This window comes from Phocoena phocoena, chromosome 4 (genome assembly GCF_963924675.1).
Source record: "Phocoena phocoena chromosome 4, mPhoPho1.1, whole genome shotgun sequence".
NCBI classification, from domain to species: domain Eukaryota; kingdom Metazoa; phylum Chordata; class Mammalia; order Artiodactyla; family Phocoenidae; genus Phocoena; species Phocoena phocoena.
This window is the reverse complement of record NC_089222.1, coordinates 74,227,395-74,245,710: the sequence shown is the minus strand read 5'-3', so window position 1 is coordinate 74,245,710 and position 18,316 is coordinate 74,227,395. Positions and strand designations below refer to the sequence as shown.

The following is an 18,316-nucleotide window of genomic DNA, read 5'->3' as shown; positions in this document are numbered from 1 at the left end:
GTCAGGCTGCGGGGGGCCACTACCTCCCATTCGTGGAGCCCTGCAGGAGAGGGGCCTGCAGTGAGGGCGGGCAAAGCAGAGCAGCTGGCCGTGCGATGAAAGTGTCTCTAACCCCCTCGTCCCCATTGTTCTCAGGTAATGTCAGAGCTGGAAAGAGCCACTGATCTTCTGGTTCCACACTCTCACTGCACAGATGAGGCAACAGGCCCAGAGAGGGGAAGGGCTTTTCCCAGTTACACAGCCTGGCAGAGAAAGTGCTGGGCCTAGAAATCAGGTGTCCGAACACCCAGACTGGCAGCTGGAATCCCTTTCATTAGGAAACACTTGCTCATCCACCAAGAGTATCTGATGAATTTGCTTCCAGTCTTTTAAAACTACATAAATATAATTTTAAATTATATTGAAATATAGTATGATTTAAATAATATAGTATAAATTTAAATTAAATTATACATGAACACATTCTTTTAAAAATTAATTTCATTACCTCCTGGGTATGTTGTGGTTATTCAGTGTTTATTGAATGAATGAATGAATGAATGGATTTGTTTTCCCACTATCCCAGTTCAGGCCTCAGTCTTTTTATAAGCTTCCCCATGAATGACAGGAATAAGTCTTTGATAGGTACCCTCCTCTGGATATCCCTTCACCAAGTGCCCTTCCTCCCCATACCCACCCAGTCCTACCATGGGCCCCACAGAAGGGACCCAGGGGCAAGGAGGGCAAACAAGGCTGCTCAGAGAATTCCTCTAATCCTGCTTCTCTCGAGGTCAAGGCTGGCCTTGGGACACTCTTTGGACTAGACTTGGGACAGATCTGGGACATCCAGATGCCATCTCCCCTGGATCCATGTCCCAGCACCCTGCTCAGAGGCTCCCTCACACTAAGTGTCTCTTTCATTCAACGGCTGGTTTTGCCTTTGTTTTTTCTCTCTCTTCCCCCTGGTGCTGGGGCTTGGAAAGACCCTGAGCCTCTGGTAGGACTCTAAGGGAATAATTCAATCATACAAAATTAAGGCTAGTTTGATGGGGGAATCCTTTCACGATGTATACAGATAGCAAATCATCATGTTGTACACTTTAAGTATCTTAGGATTTTACTTGTCAGTTACGCCCCAATAAAAAAAAATAAAAGAATATTAAGGCCAGAGCCTGGGAAACTGGCAGGGCCTGAGAGCCTGAAGATGGAGGCTCGGCCAGGCCCAGCACTGCTGAAAGCAAGGGAATGAGTGAGTTCTCCAAGATGGGGCACACCCCAAGGATGAGACCTGGGAGAGATCCTGGCAGGAAGTGAGAGAAAGAGTCATAGACAGAGTATCCCTAACTCAGGAGGAGAGTCAGGAGTGTGTCAGATACCCGAGATCAAGGGTAAAGAGAGAGTTCAAGAAAGAGGGTGTGGCCAGCAGCGGGAACGCAGCTGAGGACGGACGGACAGTGGCCTTCCCTTCTTGAGATGGCTGTGCACCACCGTCCCCTGGGAGCAAGCTTGGGGCCTGGCTGTGACCAGAGGCCTTCAGGCTGGATCTGGTGCTGAGGAACCTCCCGGTGAGGCTGGACGGTGAGCCTGAAAGGGTGTGGACCCTCCATCAACCCCCAGGGATGAGTGCCCAAGACCCCACCGAGCAGAATCAGGGTGGGACAGAAACCAAACAAAGTCCTCCTTTAAAGCCACCTGAAATTCATGTTTCAGGAATGTTTGACTTGGGGCTTCTCTTTCCTGCAGCAGGATCTTTAAAGAAAACAACTCCAAAGCACAGAGCCCTCTGTGTGCCTACTTCTGGTCTCTGCTTCAGGAACAAACCTCCTTTACTTTTTGGTCTGGAGTAAAGACCAAAGGGTAGATGGAGCCCCTGGGCCAAGGTGGGTGCAGCCCACGTCCCTGCCAAGGGTTCAGAGTCAAGCCATCACAACCAGACCTTGAGGCCTTCCAGAGGCTTCCACCCCAGGGGCTCAGGGTGGCTGGCAGATGGGGGTGCCATCTGGGAGCAGAAAGGGCCATATCCCTGCCCCAAACCCAAGTCCAGCCAGCTCTTCCCCTCGGGACAGATACTTGGTGGGGAAGAGAGGGAGCTGAGAAGTCACCCAAGGAAGGTGACCCAGGCTGGGATTTAAAGTGAGGCGGCCCATCCTCAGCCTTGGCCACTTCCAGATGATCCAAATCCAGAGCCTGCAAAAACGGCAGGGGAAATGTAGACAGAGGGACAGGGAGTTACTCCTGCCAGGCTCCCCAGGCCCAATCTGGCCCTCCCGCTGCTCCCTTTCCAGAAGCCCCGTGCCCGTGGGGCTGTGGTTGGTGTGAAGAAGTGAGAAGTCCAGAGCACCTTCCCATGGTACACTGTGTCACCCCCAAGTGCCAGAGGTAGCCGGGCCTGGGCTCGAGTTTCCCTTCTGCAGATGTGGTAACAGCGGCTCTGAAAGGCTAGGGGCTTTCCCGGGGCCACACCACCGGGAAGCACAGACCCTGCTTTCCAACCCAGGTCTCCTGATGCCCCATCTTGGCATCCCACTGCCCGGCCAGGCAAAGGGCAAGAAGGAGAGTGTCTTTCCGTGTTGTGTTTGTCAGGAGCTGAAGAACAGATACCTAGGAACAACTGGTCAGGGGACTTTCCCAGCCCAGATCGGTACTGCCCAGGGATCGGTACTCTTGCTTGGTGACCTAATGCTCTCCCCACCCCGGCTACTAGGGGACAGATGAAGTTCAGGCACAAGACCCTAATAGGTCCTCGAATAAGCTCCGCCCGGGACCCCATCCACCTCAGGGCTTGTGCCCAGACCAAGGACCCTCCTCCCTGGCCACTAAGCCATGGACTCCCAGGAGGGCAGGGCAGGAATAGCCCCAAGGATCCTCCAGAAAACTCTGTCCTTACAGATAGGGAGATGGAGGCCCGAGGACTGTCCAAGGTCATGCCCACAAAAGTCATAGCATCTTCCCCACAAATCATTTTGAGGATTAAATGAGATAATACAAGCCAAGCACTTAGCCCACAGTTAGCATCAAAATGATTGTTACTATTGTTGTCACTTTTGTGAGTTTGCCTATGGGAGCCAAGTTACCAGGCCTCCAGGAGAAGAAAGAGTGCCCTTCCTGTTTACAGTCCAGGCCTCTGACCCATTCGGCCTCTGACCCACAGCGGGTGGTGGAAAGGGCTGAGAAGCAGGAGATGGGGACCCAGCCTCGCCTGGCCTCTACTTAGCTGCGTGACCCCAGGGCAAACCCTGCTAAACCTCTCCCCGAGTGCCGGTGCCTTGGTTTTCTTCTCACTGAGAAATCAGCTAGATATTCAATGTGGGAATACTCCTTCCAGTGTGGGGATCTCCAACGTCAGCAGCAAAACGGTCCCGACCAGAAGCAGCTGAGAAAGCGTGTGCCTGGCTCCGAGGAGGCCCTGGCCAGAGACAGACAAAGGCGCCCTGTGCAGGCCCTGCCTCTGGCCTGGCCCAGAGCTCTGGAGGTTTCCATGCCCAGGCCCAAGGGCTTCCAAGAATCACAGCTGAAAGTTATTACTTGAAAATTGTCAGAGCGTTTACTTTATGTTCCTGGAAGCTGTTGTCCAGGAAAGGTGGTGACGGGTTGGGAGAGAGACAGAGTGAACACAGGAAGAGTGTGGAAGACAGTGAAAGGAGGAAGAGGGGGAGGAGAGACAGGAGATGGAGTGGAAAGGTGAGAAGAGGTAAGGCAAAGACAGACACGGACAGACAGAATGGGAGGCTACAGAGAGAGGGCAGAGCTGGCAGAAGCGGCAGCGGTGGCTCTGAGCAAGGCCTGGACACAGGGTTCAGATGACCACAGCTTTGGCTTCCTTCAGCCTGGGCACTGCCCGGCCTCGAAACAGATGCAACAGGGTGCTTTCTTAAGCGGAAACCTCCTCTCCCATGAAGGCGGGCAGAGCCGTTGGGTGGTTATCTTGCTGTTCCCTTGAACACACTCAGCCCACACCTCCATTCCCCATTGGCCGGGGGGACACAAACATTGCTTGATTTTCTGTAAAACACCACAAACCTCCCCTCCGAAGCAGCCCCTCTCCTTTGCTCCCCGGCCACCAGGAAACCCATACCAAAAGGCAGCCACTGTGACTGGCATCGCAAAGGCCCTAGCAGGTCACAGAGTCCCGACGCAGGCATCACCTGGCTCCTTGTGCGGCGACAATCACTACCATTGAGTAAGCACCTACCACGCGCCCACGCTGGGGTCAAGCTCTCCACGTGCACTGCACACCGAATCCTCATAAAGGCACAGTAGAGGCCATGATTCATCCCATTACACAGCAGGAAAGCAGGCCGTCCAGCCGGCTTCAGAGCCCATGCCTTAGCCACTACTCTAAGTTGAAATAAAATATAACTGCCTGTGAAGCACAGTGTCCTGACAAAGGCTAAAGGAGCTTGGCTCTGCCACTTAGAAGCAGTGCCACCGCGGAGAAGTGGCTTGTTTGCTCAGTTCGGTTTCCGCAACTCTAAGACAAGAATAACAACTTCGGGGGTTGCTGTGAGGATTAAAGGAGATCATGTGAATCACTGAGCCCAAGCCCTAGCCCGGTGGGGCTCAGTAAAGTTTTGTTAGTCAGGACAGGCCTGGCACACCTTCAGCCCAGCCTCTTCCCTCCACCGCACTCAGCCTGCGGGAACTGGAGGAGGACGTGGGCGTCGCTGGAGCATCACCTGGGTGCCCGGGTGCCCAGGAGGGTCAGCCAGTGAGGGGCCTGTACTCTGGGAGGTATTAGGATTCTGGCCCCCCGATCCCATGCTGCAGCCACCTCCTCTGTCCTATCTGTCCCACCCTCAGCCACTGGCAGGGCCCCCTTGGGTGGGGTGGGCAAGGCAGGGCAGGGCAGGGCTGAGCACAAGGCAGCAGGGCGTCATTATCGCTCCCAGCAGAGCTGGGGTCAGGGTTAAGCCTACCTTCTTATCAGGTCCCCAGGCCCTGTGCTAACGCGTGCTGCCTGGCTCTCTGGGGGCTGGTAGGGGGGCCCTGAGGACGCTGCTCAAGGCCTTCCTCCTCTGAAATGGTCCCTGGAGCAGGAGTGGGAGAGGCAGCCCGGAAACAGAGAGAGCGCGCCTGGCTTGGACACCGTGTCACCCTAGGCAATCCCTTCCCTCTCTAGTGAAAATCTGTGAAATTGAGGGTGGAGGGGCAGCTGGATGACGTGACCCCTAAGTCCCTTCCAGCTCTAAAGAGTTAGGATCCTGTAGCCACCTGTGAGCTAGCCACCATGGTCATCCTGTTTACAGACGAGGGAGCTGAGGCCAAGCAGGGGGAAGAGACTCGCTCCCATAACATACTAGTTGGTAGCAAAGCTGAGTGACACCCAGGCCTCCCAACTGGCCCAACGCTCTTCCCACCCCACGTACACTCTGACCTTCTAGAAGGTCATGGAGGAAAGGTGTAGAGATGGCAAGGGGGTGGCTGCTTCCAGGCTCCCCCTCCTTTCTTCAGGTTCCAGGAGTGGCCTGGGGACCTCTCAGAGGGGCTCCAGACATGTGGGCACCTGGCAGCTCTGCAGGGTTGGGGCCCAAACCACTCCTTGGTTCCTGTCCAAGGGAACGCAGGGACGGCAGGGCTTCTAGGCTGTGTGTGGAGAGCTGGCCCCATTTTTGGGCCCTGATAACACCCCTCCCCATATCAGTGGGCCAAGGACTGCGAGGGGTGTGTCTGGGCATCAAGGGCAGGTTCGGCAGAAACGTGGAGGTAGAAAGGGAAGGTGGTGCAGATCAACTGAGGCCTCCAGCCTGGCCGGAAAGAATCTCTGAGGGCGCCCAAGGCTTAGGGGAGATGGTGTGGGGAGTCACAGGAAAGGGTGACCTAGGTCTGCTTATACCCTGAGGAGCAGAAGAGCCTGATCCAAGGGGCTTTCCTAAAGAAATTCTAGAAACCTCAGGTTGGGAGGGCCCAGAGACCCAGAATCTACATCCCAGAGCAGGAGGGGACATGGCCATCTCTGAGATCTGAGGAAGGTTACGTCCTTGCCCAGTGAGAAAATGAGGCCCAGGCTGTGGGGGGAGGTGACTCACGTGTGACTGAGGACTTGCGAGGCCCTGCCTGAGACGGAGTGAGCCCCCTGTAGAGCTGGAGACAGGGACCCGGTAGGTGCGGTCCTGATGAAGCAGCCAGGACCACAGAAGGACGGCAGCAGGTCAGGCAGGACTGGGCCACCCCAGACTCTGTGGCCTGGCCTTCTCAGCGCCCTGTGGAGCTGGGGTTCTGGGCAGGCACCATTTGGGCACCCAGCCAGTTCCATGAATAGCCCTCCATCCAGGCTTTGGCCCTCCATCCAGGCTTTGAATCTTCTTCCTCTCTGGCGGAGGCGCAGACCACCCTGAGGACCCCCATTTGGGAGGAGGACTGAGGGCCTCTCCTCACTGTTGAGCAGCCTGGGCTGAGCTGAACACACGCAGAGAGGCCACTCACGCAGGTCTGTGTATCACATACACACCTGGGGTCTGGGGCTCGGAAAGTCTCATGCCCTCGTCCCCTCACCCTGTGACCATGGACTGTGGGCTTCCCAGACAGGAAAACCTGCTTCAGCTTTAGTTGTAAACGTGGGCCCTAAGGATTTTAAATGTGGCCACTGAGGCCATTTACAACAAAGCTAAAACTGGGCTGCCTTTTTCTATGGCAGTGAGTACCTTGCATCCCTCCCCAGAACCCAAGGTTAACCCTGAGACAGCTGAGAAAAGGCTTGAACCCCAAGGGGGGCTTGGGACTGGGAAGACCCTGGGACCAAGGCAAAGGAGGCGAGAAAGAACTGGAGTCCCTGGGTTGAATGAAGCTGGCCAGGAGCCAGAGAACCAGAGCCACAGGGGTGGGCGAGGCTGGGCCTGGGGCTGCCACAGACAGGGCGGGAGGAAGAGGGGAGGGCAGCCTCGAAGGCGACCCAGCGTAGAGAGAAACGGAGCCGAATCCTGCATCGTAGGTCACCCACCTCCCCAGTCCGGGCCCCCAACACACAAGCACATGTGCACACACAGACACACACCTTCACAGGCCCCCAGGGTGCTCATCCGACCCTTTGGTGATGTCCTTCCCTCTCACCTTCACCGTACCCCACTTCACCTGGGTACACGGGGGAGAGGAAGCAGTGTGGTCAGTGTCCATCTTCACCTCCTAAGGCAGCAATTCGGTAACTTCAGGGTGGTAGGACCCCATGGAGCACTTGATGGTAATTCAGATTCCTGTCCTCCCCCCACCCTGAGATTCTGAGTCCGTGGTCTGGGGCCCAGGTAATTCTGAGAAGGTGGTCCTTGGACGGATGCTGAGTGGTCTGCTAGCTGTGTGGTGGAGAAAATAATCATAATCCTACTGGCTGCATTCATTGCATGCCTACTGTGTACCTGGTGTTTTTCACGAACCACCTCGTTTCAACCTCTGACAGCCTTCCTGGAAGGTGCCATTATTTCCATTCCCAAAGTCACACTCTGGCCACTAGAGGAGCCACAGTTTGACTTGGTTCCCTCCATTCACCCCAACCTACCCACACACACAGACTCACAGGGCCTGGGACCCACGCCAGGGACAGGACCAGAACAGCATCTGACTCCCCAGCAGGAGGAAATGGCTGGGTGAGACCCACCTGCAGGAAAGTTGCAGGGTTGGTCTGTGACGGAGAATACTCACACACACGCCCACAGCCCCCCACCCCCGCCACCCGGGATGAGGCAGGGGTACCAGTCCACCCTCGAGGCTCCAGGGGACACGGCCGGACCGGGCCAGGCTTGGCGAATTCCCAGGTGGCGGGCGCCCCCTGCAGCCAGATAGGGGTGCTGCAGGGCAGAGGCGGGACTTCGGGCTCACACCCGGCATTGCTGGGTTTTCTCTTCCATCGTCTCCAGCCGTCGCTGTGGCTGTTATGGTTGCCCCATTTTAAGGATGAGAGCAAGGTTGAGTGTCTTGCCCGAGGTCGCAGAGGACTCTGGCTCTTCCCCCCCAGGGGCTTCGTCCCAGCCCTTCAGAGCCCGCCTCATCCACACTCCCTCGCATCGAGGACAGACAGTGCAGCAGGGCAGTTGTAGGAGGTAGGCAAAGGGTATTTAATGGGCTTTGCGGGGGGGGGGGGGGGTCTCAGCACTCCCGCCAGGCGAGTGGGCAAGGGCAGGGCACAGAGGTCTCCAAAAGGTCTCAGGAGGTGAGGTTCGGCTGCGGGGGCTTCTGGCATCTCCCAGTGCGAAAGGTCAAGAGGTAGGCGGAGCCTCGTCTGGGGGCCTCCCGCAGCAGGGGCAGCACCGGGCTGGCGTGGAGCTAAACACACGGTGGGGGGGATGGGGGCTCTCCCTAAGCCCCGCCCCGCAGGCCACCCATAGAGGAGCAAGAAACTGCCCAGACTGTCACCCACCAACAGGCAGAGCAAAGGGAGTGGGATGGCACCCCAGAATGTCACTGCAGGGGCTCTGGAGGGGCTGTGTGTTACCAACCCCTACATCACTCTTAATGCTCCACTTCCACGTGGTTCATAGACTGGGCTTCAGAGTAGAAGGTGCCTTTAAGTAAAGGAATTCCCCCTCTCCCGCCCCCACCAATTATAAACCACTGGACTAGTCTCAAGCCTCATAAATAGCTGAGGAAACTGAGGCCCAGAAAGGGTAAGTGACTGACCCAAGGCCACCCAGCAAGTGAGTGGTGCGGCCTTTTCCCTTTGTGTCTCCGGGGACCCCTGGTGTATTCTGGAGGCCTGTGACTCTACTGTCAACACTCTTCAAGCCTATAATGCCCCTCTCTCGAGCTCTAAGTGCTCCAGCTTCAGGGCCAGCCCAACACTGGGGGGCTTCTCCCAACACCTGTACAATCTGCAGACGCCCCCTCCCAACACACACAGGCACACATGCACGCTGCACACACACACACACACACACACACACGCACGCACACACACTCCTCACCTCCTGGAAGGCTGCAGCCTCACCACTCCCTGGGGGCCCCTTGCCTGGTTGGTCGAGACCCAGAGGTTGGGACTGGGGGCCAGACCCAGGCCCAGGGAGGTCTGGGGGACTGAGCGTGGAGGGGCACATCGGGAAGTGAGGGTTCTGCCTGGGCACCCAATCAGGCCCCACTGCTCTCTGCAGCCAGACAGCTTCGGCCATGTACCTGGGGAGCAACAAGCCAGATGCGAGTGGTTGTGGCCCTCCTGGCCTTGTCCCCCTCAGCCTGGGGAGCACACAGCCTGGGCATGGCCCTGCAGGGAGCTGTCACCAATCTCATCCAGGCTGCCATGCCCCTCTAACCCCATTTCTTGGAGCAAGAACCCACAGAGGCAAGGAAGGGGAAGCTCCAGATGCTCCCACAATACCCTGGAGAAAACTCCAAAAGAAGGAGAATAGTGAGCGTAAGGTGCTGGGAGCTATGCTAAGGGGCCAGTGGAGACGCCCCAGCTTCACCCCGCCCCACCCGCTCCAGGGGCCACCGCTCAGGCCTCTGCTTTGCCAACTCACTTGGGTCCCAGCGGTGCACAAATTGTTAAATACCAGTTGCTGGCACAGCCGTGGTCGAAGGGGTTGTGTCCTTCCAGGTATCGGCACTGGGCGGGGATGGGGGGGTGTCGAGGACAGGAAGAAGAGCTCAGATCCAGCAAAACTGGGCAGGCCACCCCCACTGGCCCTCCCTTCACCGGTCAGCTCAGCCCAGGGCTGCAGCAAGACTCCAAGGACAGAGGAGCCAGGAGAGTCAGGCGCAGCATCCCCAGCCCACTTCTGAGCAGCTCTGGCACTGCACCCACCTCTCCTGCCTGCTCAGGGATCCCTCCCCATCACCTTGTATCCCCTTTTGCACTGTCCTCCCCCACTGTCTCATCTGGCCACACACATCCTCCTGCTACCTCCTTCCAGATCCTTTCGGATCTTCCTTTTGCTGATAAACTACTCCAAAGACAGTTCTCCACCCATGTTCCCTCAACTCCTCTACTTTCCCACATCTCATTCTTTCCTCAAATTGTGCCTTCACTGAATTTCACTATCTGGAAGGACAGTTTGTGGTGCCTAATCCTATTTCCCTAAGCAAAATCACATGGCCTTGGAAATCTGGGCTGAAGCTCCTGAGCACCCAATGCTTGACCAATGTCAAGCCCAAAGGTCAAGTCCTCCCCTGGAAACTCTTGACCAGGTTTTCTCCTCCTCGCCTCCTTCTGCCCATCAGCCTCGCCCCCTCCTCCTTCCCAGCACAGGCTGAGTCTCATGGGGACCTCAAGAGCCTTAGCTACAAAGTGTTTGTCACGTCCTGAAGTGGCCCAAGAGCACCTCTGCCCACCACCAGCTCCCCTGTGTCCCATGCCCTTAACCATTGTGATTTTTTGAGTTCTCCCTACTTTAAGGTGTTTCAAGAACTTAAGGGAAACTGGCATTCTACTCTCAATTTTAATTAAATGGTTAGAAGAGTTTGATTAAATTTACAATCAGAATTTTAAATCTAGAGAAATAAATTTTGACTTACTAGATGTACACAAAGAATAGAAAAATGTTGACTGCTCAGTGCTTAAAGGGATGGGAATTGTTTAATGAATTCATAAGAACTGACTAATAAAGTAGAGCCCTTCCTCTCCCCACATGGGACCCTCATCCATGAATGGAATCCAACAGCTCGGAAGTTCCCAGACCGTCCTCTCTCACCGGCTTCAGGCCTGGTCTCCTGCTCCAGTTCTGTATCTCATACGCCCTCATGCTCCACAGACCAAAACCAAAGTGGGTATCTACTCACCCCATCTCCTGCCCAATTCCCTGCTGCCTCTGCTCTCTCTCCCCTTCTTCCCCAGGGATTGGGGAGTCAGACTTCTCTCTCTTTCTCTCTTTCCTTCTCTCCCAAAGCATTATGGATTCCTTTGTTGGAAGGTTCACTCATTTGTTCATAAATATTTGGGGATCTCAACACTGTTCCAGGCGTTGCTCTGGGGACTGAGGACACACCACAGACAACAAGGCCAGCCTTAACTTTCAGGGTGCTGAGGGCAGTTGGGGAGTGGTCAGGGCAGCACAGAGAGGGGATTGGTGAGAAGAGCAGGCAGCCCGGCCAACAGTCCAAGGTGCAGGCAGGGGAGCAGCAGCCCAGGGCAGCAGAGAGAGCTGGACCCTGAGAGGCTGGGGAAGGGCCACAGCAGGTACGTTCTGTTTCAGATGCTGCTCTGTGCAGCCTGGAAAGATTAGTCTGAGGATTGCCCGCTGGCTTTGGCCACTTGGAGAGTGCAGCATCAGTATGACAGTGAGGACGGAGGCTGGGCTGAAGTGGGCTGAGGAGGGTGAAGAACGACGCTAGTGGGCACAGCCAATGCTTTCAGGAAATCTGGTTGCGCTGGAGGGGAGAGTACAACAGGGGAGGCCTGTGATGTTAAGGGATGTTTGCTTTGTTTTTAAGATGTGAGAGACAAGAACATGTGTACTGATGATGGGAAGGAATGGCAATAATGATGACCTATGGGGCACTTACTCACACCAGCCACTGTTCTATGTATCTCACACACATTAACCCATGCTGTCCCCTTTTACGGATGGGGAAACTGAGGTACCAGATGGCTAAGTAACACAGCCAAGATCTCCCTGCTGGTGTGTTGTGAAGCTGTGATTTGAATTTATGTGGTCTGGCTCCAGAGCCCTTGTGATCTAAGCAAGTGGCCCAGCAGAAGTTGTGGTCAAGGGATGGAGGTAAGAAGGAAATAAAGTTGAGGTGTGTGAAGAATGCCTGACATGGGTTCTGGTAACGGGAAAGAGCCCTGCCTGGTGAATCACAGCGTGCAGATCACATTTAGGTTTCTTAAGGCTGGAGATCCTGGATTAGGACAGCCCCATCTGAGCAGGGGAGGGAGGGCAGGCCTATGGCCTGACCTGGGCTAGAAGAACCACAGGATGTGGGAAGGGAGGATGCTGCCCAGGAGAGGCTGAAATGAGGGACTGAGGCTGGAGAGAGGAGACATGCAGACCACAGGGAGCTGATAAGTCAGGGCTGCACACAGGAGTCACAGGTGGGCTGGGAACCAGATATGGGTGGGGTGGAGTGATTAAGTGGTGACTGGAAGGATGGGACATGGTGGGCAAAGAGGGTTCCTCTGTCCTTTCAGCTGTCTCAAGGTCTCCAGCCCCTCCCTCATTGATGTGACCTACGACAGTCTTCCTAAAACAGCCTTTAGTCAAGTCATTGCCATGTGGAAGGAATCCCATGGCAAGGGTGTTCACTTTTACCACTCCTAATCAACACAGTACTGAAAGTCCGAGACAATGCAGTAAGAAAAGAAAAGGAAATAAAGCCATACACGTTGGAAAGGAAGAAATGAAACTGTCCTTTTCACAGATGACATAATTTTCTATGTAGAATCAACAAAAAAACTATTAGAACTAATAAGTGAGCCTACAAAAATTGCAAGATTCAAGACTAATATACAAAAATCCATTGTATTTTCTTATAATAATAAAGAAATGGAAATGAAATTTTAAAAAATTATAATAGCACACAAAAATGAAATACTTAGAAAAAATCTAACATAATGTAGTCAAGATCTACATGATGAAAACTGTAAGACACTAATGAAAGAAATCAAAGAAGTCCTAAATAAATGGAGAGTTACACTACTTTCATGGGTTCAAAAACTCAATATTGTTAAAATGTCCATTTTCAAAATTGATCTCTACGTTCAACACAATCCAAATGAAAATCTCAGCAAACATTTTTTGCAGAAATTGACAAGCCGCTTCTAAAATTTATATGGAAAATCAAGGTAACTAGAATAGCCGACAGAACTTTGAAAAAGAACAAAGTTGAAGAACTCACATTGTATGACTTCAAGACAATATAAAGCTACTAAGCAAGGCAGTATGGTACGGTAAAAGGACAGAGAGTCCAGAAATACACCTACACCTCTATATTCAATTGATTTTTGACAAATGTTCAAAGGCAACTCAATGGAAGGATAGTCTTTTCAAAAAATGGTGAACAACCCATACGCAAAAAAAAACACAAAAAACCCATAAGCAAAAAAAAATCTTGACCCATACCTTGCATCATATACAAAATTTAACCCCAAATGAATCATAGTCCTAAATATAAAACCTAAAACTGTAAAACTTCTAAACGAAAACGTATGAGAAAAATCTTTGTGACCTTGGGTTAAGGAAAGATTTCTTAATTACACACCAAAAGCACAATCCATAAAAGAAAAAACTGATAGAGGGACTTCCCTGGTGGTCCAGTGGCTAAGACTCTGTGCTCCCAATGCAGGGGGCCCAGGTTCAATACCTAGTCAGGGAACTAGATCACACATGCCGCAACTAAGAGTTCGCATGGTGCAACTAAAGTTCCCACGTGCCACAACTAAAAGATCCCATGTGCTGCAACTAAGATCTGGCAAAGCCAAATAAATGAATAAATAAAAATAATAATAAAAGGAAAATGTATTAAAAAAGAAAAGAAAAAACTGATAACATACTTCAAAATTTAAAACTTCTGATCTTTGGAAGACACTGTTGAGAAAAATGAGATGACAAACCACAGACATGGAGAAAATATTTGCAAAATACATGTCTGAATCCTAAATAAATAAAGATTTCTTAAAACTCAATATTAAGAAAACTACCTAATTTTTTTACTGGGCAAATGACTGAACAGATATTTAATCTAAGACATACTGATGGTAAATAAGAACATGAAAAGATGTTCAAAATCATTAGTCATTAGGAAAATACAAATTAAAACCACAATGAAATGTCACTACACATTTATTAGACTGTCTAAATTTTTTTAAAAACCTGACAAAGCCAAATGTTAATGATGCAGAGCAACTGGAATTCTTATATATTCCTTATGGGAATGCAAAATGGTACAGCCATTTTGGAAGACAATTGGGCAGTTTCTTATAAAGTTAAATATACAGTTACCATATGACCCAGCAATGCCAGCCTTAAGTATATACCCCCCCAAAAATGAAAACTTGTGTTCACATGCCTGTACACCAATGTTTATAGTGGCTTCATTTATAATCACCCCAAATTGGAAACAACCCAAATATCCTTCAATTGGTGAATGGGTAAACAAGCTGTGGCACAGCTATATGATGGAATACCACACAACAATAAAAAGGAGGAAACTCCTGATGTGGGCAACAACATGGATGAATCTCAAATGCATTATGCTAAGTGAAAGAAACCAGACTCAAAAAGCTATGATTACATTTATGTGAGATTCTGAAAAAGGAAAAACTATTGGGATAGAAAACAAATCAGTGGGGACTTCCCTGGTGGCACAGTGGTTAAGAATCCGCCTGCCAATGCGGAGGACACAGGTTCGAGCCCTGGTCCGGGAGGATCCCACATGCCACGGAGCAACTAAGCCCATGCGCCACAACTACTGAGCTTGCACTCTAGAGCCCGCGAGCCACAACTACTGAGCCCGTGTGCCACAACTACTGAAGCCTGCGTGCCCTAGAGCCCATGCTCCACAACAAGAGAAGCCACCGCAATGAGAAGCCTGCGCACCGCAACGAAGAGTAGCCCCCGCTCCCCGCAACTAGAGAAAGTCCGCGGTGCAGCAACAAAGACCCAACGCAGCCAAAAATAAACATTTTTTTAAAAAAGAAAACAAATCAGTGGTTGCCAGGGGCTGCATATAGGGAAAGAAACTGACTCAAAAGGCCATGAGGGAATTTGGGGGTGGGGGTGTTGGGGTTGACGGAACTGTTCTAAATCTTGGTTATGGCGGTGGTTACAGGACTTATGAGTTGGTCAAAATTCACACAACTGTGCACGTAAAAGGGTAAGTTTTACTGTATGTAAAGAAAAAAACCCTATCAAGGCTCCCGGGTTTCCACTGCACCAAGATTAAATTATCCACCTGACTTCTTTGCCTTTTAAATCTGGCCAATCCCAGGCAGACCACTTGCCCATGCCACAGCTGCTCCAAATAGAACTGTTTCCTCATCATCCTATCAACATTCCACAGGCTTTCAGGCTTCCCAGCTTTTCTGCAAGCTTTGCCCATCACTGCAATGCCCTTCCCTCGATTTATGCCCGTCCGAAACCACTAAGTGGCACGTCCTACCCTACACTGAAGTCCTCACTGAACTCTCAGTGCTCTCTCTGAGTCTGTGCTACACAACGTAGGCAGGCCCCTCTCCCAGAGTGTTCGCGGGTGTCTGACGAGGGTTACTCTGATTTCCGGTTCCTTGTCAACACAAGCGCAGGAGGCAGCCTTACTCACCTTCCCGCCCATAGCTCAAAATAATGCGCACGCGCCTAGCACACAGTAGCGCACCTTCGACGCAGCGCACCCAGGAAGGAGAGTGACCACCGAGCTCCAGGAGGACGTGAGATCTGAGCTGAATTTGGGTCTGGAAGGGCTAATGAGGCACCTTCGAGAGAAGTCAGGCCATCAAGGACCAGGGCGTAGCAGAAAGCGGAAAGTGCGGAAGTCCGGAAGGGGCCAGGTGACCACCCACAGCCCGATATAGTGGCGCCCCGCTCGGCCCCACGTACCTTGCCCTCGTAGGAGCGCTCGGCCGCGCTCACCGACATGGCCTGGATCAGCAGCAGCAGGAAGAGTGGCACCAGGAAGCTGGCGGCAGGTACAGCCACCACGATGCTGCGCACCGGCTAAGGAACAGCGCCTCCGGCCAGTCCTCCTTGGCCCCGCCCTTCACCCACCCCGACCCCAAACTGCCCCGCCCACGAGCCCCGCCCACCCTCTCTCTGCGCTCTATCCCAGTGTAAACCTCACCTCACCCTGCTGTCCAGGCCCCTGTGCCACCTCTAGCACTTCCCCTCCTTGACCCTGCTAGATGCTCACCCCTTCGCAGTTCCTCCTATCCCCACCCACCTGCCCGACTCTACCCACCGTCACCTAGTCCCACACTGGTCCTCCCGAGCGGCTTCGCGGAAAACCCCGCCCACCACTACCTCTGCACCGCGCCCTCCCCGTGACCCCCCTCCTCCGCTGTCCCCGCCCTCCCCACAGCTCCCCTCGTGGGTCCCACAGCCCAGCAGATACGCAATAGCCTTGTCCATGGAGAAGGGCAGGTGGGTCGTGCGCACCAGGAAGATCAGACAGGTGACCAGCATGGCACCTGAGTAGAGGCATAGTGACAGGATGAGCAGCATAAAGAAGCGAAAGTTGCGGTGACCGATGCAGTTATTGACCCACTTGCAGTGGTGATCAAAGTCCTAGGTGAGAGAGAGAGGGGGACCTCGAGGACCCAACCTCTGACTCGGGCTCCATCGCCCCCAAATCTGAGGCCTTACCCCCACCCTCTAAGCCACCTGCCCTTGGCCTCATGCACTGGCTCCCATTCCTAGGGAGACACTGAGCCACAAAGTCCCTAACACTCTGGCATTTCTGTGGTTAGAGCACCATACTGCTCTGTGGCTCACATAGTTTCATGTCAAGAGACCTTTAGAGCCGGGGCCTGCTAGTCTTCTCTGGGACACATCCTGGTGTAACTTCAGGCAGGACATAGAATATCTCTGGGCCTCTGTTTTCTTATCCACTGGATGAGCCTAATAATAACATCCTTGCTCAGCCAGTCTCCCAGGGTTGTAAGGACCAGTTAAGACAGCACATTAGTAAACTGTTGCAGGCTGTGCACTTAGAGCCCAGGAGACCAGGAGACCCTCTGGCCTGGACAGCCAGAAGAGGACAGGCAAAGTTCCCCTGGCCAGGCCTGCAACCTGCCTGAGGGCCTCGGGCATCTAGTGTCAGTGAGCCCTCGATAAGTCAGGGGTATCCTTCCTTCCCCTGGCCTGACCAGGCCCAGCATAGTTGTGGATGCCCCTCTGCATGTCAGCACCAGTGCAAGAAAGGGCCAGCCTCCCAGGAAAGGTGCAGGCACAGCGGCAGTGACTTGTATGAGTGACCAAGAGTGACTGGAAATTACTGCCACCCTTGGTCTTTAGCAGTCCTGGAAGTAGTTGCACACTGACCACAGGCCCCCGTGTGAGTGGGCCTCCTGGTCCCAGGCAGGTGCTGGGAGGGTAGGTGGGCAGGTGAGAGGGGCACTTACCTCCACACAGATGTTGCACCAGGGGCAGTGGTAGGTCCGGGGTGGGCGGTGGAAGCAGCACTTATGGCACCACTGCAGGCGGAAGGCCCTGTGGTTCACCCATACCACATGTACCATCGTGGGGCCCTGTTCATTGGAGCCTGGCATGGGAAAGGGATTGAGCAGCAGCAAGAGGCCCTTCCGTCAGTCTGCTGCAGCAGAAGGGTGTGGGCACGCAGCCCCACAGCATCACTGGGCTCCAAGAAGGGTGGGGACCAGGTGGGCAGGGGAATCCTTAGTCCCCACTGAGCAAGCTGGCCAAGCTTAGAGAGGCTGGCAGTCAAAGGGAAGGTGGGTTTCCAGCCCGAGGAGTTCTTTGAGAACTCAGGCCTTTGCCAGTGTGAGCAATGCTTTAAGGAATCTGTGTGGTAGGAAGGAGGAAGAGGAAACTGAGTGGTTGTGAAGAGCTGGCTTCTCTACCCAGCCTACCCTAGCCCTCCCCTCCAAGGCTACTGGAAAACCTCCAAAATTCTGTTTTTCCACACCTCCGTGGCTCGAGAAGTGAAGTGCCAGATGCAGGGCTTGAGCACATGAGGACATGGGGTGAAGGGGTCCTGAGGCCCCAGGCGGGGAGATGGAAGGAGCACTTTAGGAGTCATCCCAGCAGGCAGGAGCCCTTCGGGTGCTGCCTCCTTCTCCCAGGGGGCCAATGTCTCACCTTGATGCAAGATGCCAGGGTCTGAGAAGTTGAGTGAAACGAGACTGAAGAAGGTGAGGATAAAGAGGAGGCCTGTGATGATGGGAAAGGCCCATTGCCCGTCCTGGGCCAGCCACCTGCAACTGAGACCAGAGCAGGAGTCAGCCCTGATCTGGGGTGGCCTGAAGCTCCCCCCAGGACCCAGTCCACCGGGTCAGGACCCACAGACCATAAATCCTGGTCTAAATATCCAGGCTGGTGACAGATCTATAGAAACTCTACCAAAGGTCATCGAGTATTACCAGCCACCCGCAGCTCCCAGGTGCACCAAGCACTCTATACCTCTGTGCCTTCGCACGTTCAGTTCCCTCTGCCTAGAACCTCTTCCTTTCCCTGACCCCTCTTCTGTACTCTCCCTGCCTCCGTATTATCGTTATGTGTTTTCCTTTCTGTTGCTCTGTAAGAAAGCTGTCAGCTTGTGTGGGAGACTTACGGGAATGCGAAGAAGAGGCCACTGAAAACGACCAGCAGCACCACGTTGAAGGCGGCAAATAGGCTCGGGAGGATCCAGGGGGGTGGGGCCTGAGGCGGGCTATGGGGCTCCTTCAAGAGCGCCATGGCTGGCCCTCCCATGGCCCCAGGGGAGATTAGGGCCCCCAGGCTCCCTCCCCACTGCTGGCTCCAGGAGCCCC

General features: G+C 53.5%; 1 protein-coding gene across 1 annotated transcript; it reads right to left on the bottom strand.

Annotated features, from left to right (window-relative positions):
• Window positions 1-8,006: 8,006 nt before the first annotated feature.
• Window positions 8,007-18,316, bottom strand: ZDHHC19 (zinc finger DHHC-type palmitoyltransferase 19). Its single transcript, XM_065876798.1, has 8 exons — window positions 18,118-18,316; window positions 17,646-17,767; window positions 16,949-17,088; window positions 15,940-16,112; window positions 15,429-15,534; window positions 9,417-9,502; window positions 8,868-9,072; window positions 8,007-8,229 (listed from the first exon to the last, which is right to left on the bottom strand). Exons 1-8 carry the CDS (start codon window positions 18,255-18,257, stop codon window positions 8,110-8,112), a joined length of 1,092 nt encoding a protein of 363 aa, XP_065732870.1. The 5' UTR covers window positions 18,258-18,316; the 3' UTR covers window positions 8,007-8,109.

Bases quoted from the DNA above. Each gene is read 5' to 3' on its own strand.
- ZDHHC19 (XM_065876798.1), bottom strand. From the start codon at position 18,257: ATGGGAGGGCCAGCCATGGCGCTCTTGAAGGAGCCCCATAGCCCGCCT. The intron at 16,113-16,948 runs GTAAGTGCCCCT...TCTCTCACCTAG, and splicing joins GGTGCAACATCTGTGTGGAG to GACTTTGATCACCACTGCAA. The intron at 15,535-15,939 runs GTATCTGCTGGG...GCCGGTGCGCAG, and splicing joins TCCATGGACAAGGCTATTGC to CATCGTGGTGGCTGTACCTG.